At 35.1% G+C, this 6583-nt stretch overlaps 1 protein-coding gene across 1 annotated transcript; it reads right to left on the bottom strand.

The window, feature by feature from the left end:
• Nucleotides 1-203: 203 nt before the first annotated feature.
• Nucleotides 204-6583, bottom strand: LOC121417700. The gene is made up of 6 exons (XM_041611434.1): nt 6473-6583; nt 5569-5625; nt 4521-4652; nt 3639-3767; nt 1532-1571; nt 204-229 (listed from the first exon to the last, which is right to left on the bottom strand). The coding sequence occupies exons 1-6, from the start codon at nt 6575-6577 to the stop codon at nt 204-206; spliced, it is 489 nt and encodes a 162-aa protein (XP_041467368.1). The 5' UTR covers nt 6578-6583.

The following is a 6583-nucleotide window of genomic DNA, read 5'->3' as shown; positions in this document are numbered from 1 at the left end:
ATTCTAACAGGGGTTTCTTGCAGGATGCAGATATTTACATTCTTAAGCTATACATTCATTTTTTCTGATCAGAATAAGTCACTGTGCGATGTTAAGTGGAAAATATGACTCTTTTTTTTAAATTGAGCTTGGAAATGATATATTTACTCTATGAACAATTCATCTTGCTGAAATTGTGGTCGGGCGTATAACGCCCCCTCGATTTAGAACCGTCTGTTAGACGATGGACCTGTTGAATAAAGATAATAGTCATGATAATAATAATAACAAAATTAAAATAATAAATATTATTATAACAATGAAAATAATAACATTTTTTGTAAAGCAACCATTACTAGCCTTTATTCATTGAATTCCATTTCAACGTAATTCATTCAAATCATTCTTTGACATTTGCCTCCATTTCTAGAGGGAGGTACACATTTTTGCTATATTCAACCATCTCTTTTATTTCGAAACGATAACTGAATATGTAAAACAAAATGTGAACTAGTCATTACATCATTATTTCTCTCTTCGATTCACTTCCATTTTTAAAAAATAATTTGATAATGAATAAGTTAAGATCCCATTTATAAATATAATATATATATACATATATATTTATTCATTTTTTTTCTTTCATAGAAAGATTTTATTCAAAATCAAACACGAAAGCAATTGAATTTACAGAAAAATCATGAAGCGAACATGTTTACAACAACTGTACATGCGTGCTATTTTCTAATGATATGACAAAATTATGTTTTTGACTGAGAACCCTTTCAATTTCACAATAGCGTTTCAATACGCTCTTAAAAGAGCTAAACACAACCGATTACCCTTACAATGTGTGGAAAAAATGAAATATTTAGCATAAAGAATATAACGGTTTACAGTAGAGTAATGAGCGTCAGGGCAACCAAACAAAAATAAATTCTTATTTGAATACACGTTATTGTTCAAAAAAGAGGTTTGGAAGTTTTGAATAAATTGTTGAGTTACAGGGCAGTCCCAAAACAGATGTGAAATACTTTCAACAGAGGAAGAACAAAATGTACATAAATTAGATTCAGACAAACCAATATCGTAAAGATGTTTGTTCACCCCCATTATCCGATTGAAAAGCTTATATTGAAAGTAGCGGAGTTTTGTTGAAAGACAGCATTTAAAGGGAATCATATACAATCTGTTCCAATTATTAACCGGTTCATTTAAAATGGATGCCCATTTTGATTATTATTATTCATTTTGTTATTGTTGTATCTGATCCCCACACTATTGGTTAGATTATTTATCTAATAATACACAAAATGGCGTGCATTTTCTCAGCTTGCAAATGAAAGGAGATGAATTCATCAAAACACGTCTGCATGCATCGTGTACCGGCTTAGACCGAAATATTGACTTGATGATGAAGAAATGTGTTTTTAGAAACGATTGAAGTACAATTATATCTCTCCCTACAGGTTGCCCCTCAAACATAACATGAATATATTTCTTTAATTTTAACTGCAAACGAGCATAGCATACTGACAGGATATAAACCTACCTTTCTTGCTTGTTGGCTGTTGACGGCGTTCATAATGCACCTGCGTATATAAAATGATATCAACAATAATGATGACAATACGTAATTAGTAGAATACCAATATTGTGACCTGTCACCCCCCCCCCCCCCTTAGAAAAGAAAATGTCCCAAATAAATTCTGATATTTTTTTTTAGCTTGAAAAGCACATGCTAAGCTTTGAAGTGATACTCAACTTGTGAAAATTGACCAAAAATTGCCCTCTCAAGTAGTAGAATGACTATGGAATACATGTATAATAGGAAGAAGACAATATTTGAAGTTTTGGGTTAACTAAAACATTGAGGCCCGAATTCACAAAGGTGGTTTTTAAAACCCACGGTTGAGTCCATGCAGATTTCCTGCATAAATTACGCTTAATTAAGCGCGCATCGGGCGCGTGTATAAAACATGTCCAATGCTGATGCGCGCTTTCGTCACAGTGCGCCAAATTGACGCCTGTTACCATGGTTAGATATGCTATTTCATTCATGAGTCCACTGGTTGAAGAGTGGGCTCAATAATTCAAAACAGTGGACTCATGAATAAAATAGCGTGGATAACCACGGCAACAGGCGTCAATTTGGCGCACTATGACAAAAGCGCGCATCAGCATTGGACATTTTTTAATATACGCGATAAAATAAGCGTAACTTATACAGGAAATCTGCATAAACCATGGACTCAACCGTGAGTTTTCAAAACCACCTTTGTGAATTCGGGCCTAAATGTGCCCACTGTGCGATCTCAGTGAAAGAAATATGTTTACATTCAAGTTTAGAACGTATTGTTTGCATTATGAATGAGAAAGAATAAGAATGATCACTTTAGAAGAGTTAATTTACAGGATCCCATTGAAGAACAGTGGTGTTGAGTTAATACTGCTGACATGGGCCATCCTCCAAATCGTTTTGTATGACGATCTGTTAAATTTGGTCATGTAATATATATATGTTTTATTCTTTTTTATTCATATATATATATATATATATATACATATATCATCATTTTTATATGGAACTAATCCCCCCTCGAAAAAACAAAAAATACAAACAAAGTTAACGTTTTTTTTTACCAAAATACTTTTCCCGCAATAACCAAAAAAAAAACAAAAAAACCATGGCGACTTTTTTTTGTTTTCGGGAAGGCTTGTCACAAATGTTCTTAATCAATCTTTAAAAATATTGATAAAAGAATTGTACATGTAGGTCTGCTAACGAGTTAGATACGGTAATTACAGTAACAAAGGTCTTAACCAAGTTGAGCGGAAGTCAAACCTTGAGGGAAAATGCATATGAGATACGAAACATTTTGTTGGTATGGTCCCGTTATTTTCTTGTTCATTTTATAGGTTATCAATGGAGCGTTTTATTAGTGCTATAATGGATGTTGTCTTAATATTGTTCAACTTATTCTAAATCGTGATTATGATTAGCATCATAATCATATTAATCGCTTTTGCTAGCACTAATAGCAAAATTATTTTTATTAAAAATTACGAACATTATCTTATCACCATCATTATTATTATATGATGATGATCATTATTATTATTAGATGATTGTCATCGTCGTCGTCGCTTCTAATAAAAGGAGGTGCCGTGGCCGAGTCGTCTAAGGCGCCTGGCTATACATGGAAAGTCCGGGGTTCGATCCCCGGCCGCGGTACCTATGCCCGTGAGCAAGGCATTTAATCTACAACGCTCTTTTATCCTGCTTTCAAATAAATGGAAATGCTATATGCATTACTGGTAACTATTTGTGCACTTGTTTAAAAAAAAGTTATATCTGTGTTTATAAAGAAATCCCTGAATTTATGCCGATGGGAATAGGTTTACCATGGCAATACTCCTTTTCTTTTAAACTAGAAGAATTTTGAAAAATATTTCAAACAATATCATGGTGACTAGCACGTCCTGCCTAAACATTCTAAGTCTGTGTCTATGCCTAAATGTCAGAATATACCAGGAAAAAAAAACAGTCTGTAGCTGACCGCGTTGTTCACATATTTTATATGTATTGTTATTTGTTTTTAACGGAAAAAAAAATTCAATTCAATTCAATAATACAAAAAAATACAGTTGCAGCTTACCGCGTTGTTCCTGCGTGTCGCTGGCTTACTTGAAGGGACTACCTGGCAGCACACATGTGCCCCCATAACAGCCCCCACAAAATCAATGACCATCAGAATTCCAATGAGAGCTTGAATAGCTTGGTAAATCTGAAAACATAATATTACAAATAATAGATAGTATAAGTAACGACAATTGGGCGTGTGAGGGCGCTTTGCCTTGCCACGCTGGAAACCGATGATTCTCTCACACACGAATTTCGTATTCAATTGAGGACACACAACGAACCTAGGATGTCATCGAATCGTGGACTTTTGCAAAAGGTCCTTATCATACATACTGTATGAATATATTTATTGCATTATACATGTAGTCTGCTCTTTTTATTACATTAAATTTATAATTCATGAATTAAATAAAGCACTGATTATCTTACAGTACTGAATTACATTTTTGGATTCTGGAATTACACAACTGGAATTTCATGTAATAAAAAATGAAAAAAGGGAATAAGATATCATACGCTCGCTCATTGCATATTTATCAGGACATGCAGATCGAGAGAAAAAAAATAGTGGAAACAATGTTTAACCAAAATAGTGCAAAAATTTAATCATAAATTTGATATCTTACACTCTAAAAAACGAAGAGCTCGAAGGACCTTCACTTCGAATTGCTGATTTTTCTCTTTCAAATTTGAACTAGACAAATCAGCAGTCCAAAGTGCAGTCATTATACACATACATGCTCTTTAAGATCTCAATTAGCTCTTCCTTTTTTTTAGAGTATATGTCGAATTTTGATGGAATTTTCAGCGTTTTGTTTGTCTGACTGTACTCGTTTTGTTTAAATCACATGATTTTCAAACCAGAGTACTCCTTAAATTGGCAACGAATTCTTACCGTAACGTTGGAGCAGGACGTTGACGGTCTAGCACATTCTACTCCCCAATACCACGTCCAGTAGAATATAAAGGCAGCCATAACTAGACTTGCAAAGCAGGAGATGATGCACATCACAAGGTAGGCAATGATCTATACCAAAAATATAAATTACACAAAACTATTAACATGATGACTTAGATGATGCTGATAACGTACATTTTATACATTATTTTATCGAAATTTAATGGTCTGGTGAATTTTTGTCGCTTTCAAAAATGGCTTGGATAAACTTTGGCAAAGCAAACAGTTCTATGTACCATGACGACATCCACGCACACACGCATCATTTATCAGTTTCGAAAAATTTGTTATCCGTTATGACTTCGTTGACGACCGGGAGATCTACAGGTTTACCTCACCCCCGTATACCAGATGATGATGATGTATTAGACTATCCCCCATTCATTGTTTTTAATCTTGCATTGTTGCATTGTTTGTTATCCAGGGCATCATGGAAGACCTTTGAAGCTACCTTGGTGAAACATGAATAAACAAAAAGGTAAATGAATGAATAAATAAATTTATGGATAGACGAATAAATAAACAATATTTTTAAAAATCATCTCTTCAAGAAATTGTAAGGAAAAGTCTCTCGATGTTGAATTGGTATTTTCTTGTATATTACTAATGATCAGGGTCCCGTTGCAGAAAGAGTTGCAATCAATTGCAACTCTAAAAATCATGCGCAACTTGATTTCCAACCAATCAACAGCGCGCATTTGGGACTTGCGCTTGATTTTTTTACTTGCGTTTAAACGCAACTCTTTCTGCAACGGACCCCAGTTTTATTAGAGGTTGATAATAACAAGACTATTGCGTAGGAAAAACGAATCGACCAACAAGATGTTTTTTTCCTGGCTTTTTTCGTATGTCTTTTTTATGTTTGTTCGCTTTTGTGTGTATCTGTTCAGTGTAGAGCAATTTTTGTTTCTATTTTAACAGAATTAATCGGCACATTTTTTTTCCCGATCTCTACGATTTTAGGTTTAAACTTTGTAATACATACCAATCCTGTTCGTTTCCCTTTGGTGAAGATGCCGAGAACTCCAGTTGGAATGAATATCTAGTTTTAAAAAAATATTAAAAATTATTTTCTTAAAGCTGTCCTAATAGTTTTCCCCATTTTTCTTTCTTTTAAATAGATGGAAACATGTTGCGATTGATTTACATATTATTTCAAGTTCCTGAAACACATTTGAATGCCGACGAAGAACGATAACCATATATCTGTCATTTTCTGTAGGAATTACGGCGCATCTTTGTTGACTTCTATCGACGATGAACGTACATGTATTCACAACGAGCATCGGTGCCATGGTCTCTACCTAACCGAGGCCTAAGGGGGCAGGCCATCAAGAGCTTGTGGAGAAATCGTACGGGAATCTGACAGTCACCTTGCTATTTTCTTGGTCTCTTTGCAAACATCGTATGAAATCATACAAAGATCATTGCAATTTCGTACAGTAGCCTTGCGATCTTCGTAAAGCAATTCTTCACCCTGCATCTCCAGCACATAACTAATGGGCTTACGGCTCACTATCTATTATTTTCATTCTTTTAAAGTAGGGGTGGGGGAATTCACACATATAAATTATCGTATAGGTTTACATGGTCGAAAAGGATGCGGATGGATTCGGGTGATTATCTTACAGCAAGGTTTCCTCCCACAATATGGACAAGAGGGATCATGCAAAAGTGAAATTGCGATGATATTCAGGATATTTGGTGAGGTTATCCTTTGCAAAATGTTGGGCACTGTGCAACCGTTTCCTATGTCATGTTTTGTACAACAGTAACCCTCTATGGCGTCGTATTGCACAAGTACGTAATGTACATTGGAAAAAAAGAGGGGCATTGGGGAGGAAAGGGTGTTGCAGGGATTTCCAAATGGCTTGACAGGAGGTACTTACGAACGCCCCACACCAAACTCCTGCACCTGTGTCGATGACGTGCAAGACCAATGCGAAAAAGATGCCTCCGAGCAGAAGTGTACACACTCCACAAATGACCTGCATCACGCC

This window comes from Lytechinus variegatus, chromosome 6 (assembly GCF_018143015.1).
Source record: "Lytechinus variegatus isolate NC3 chromosome 6, Lvar_3.0, whole genome shotgun sequence".
NCBI lineage: Eukaryota > Metazoa > Echinodermata > Echinoidea > Temnopleuroida > Toxopneustidae > Lytechinus > Lytechinus variegatus.
This window is presented reverse-complemented; position numbering and strand designations above follow the sequence as displayed.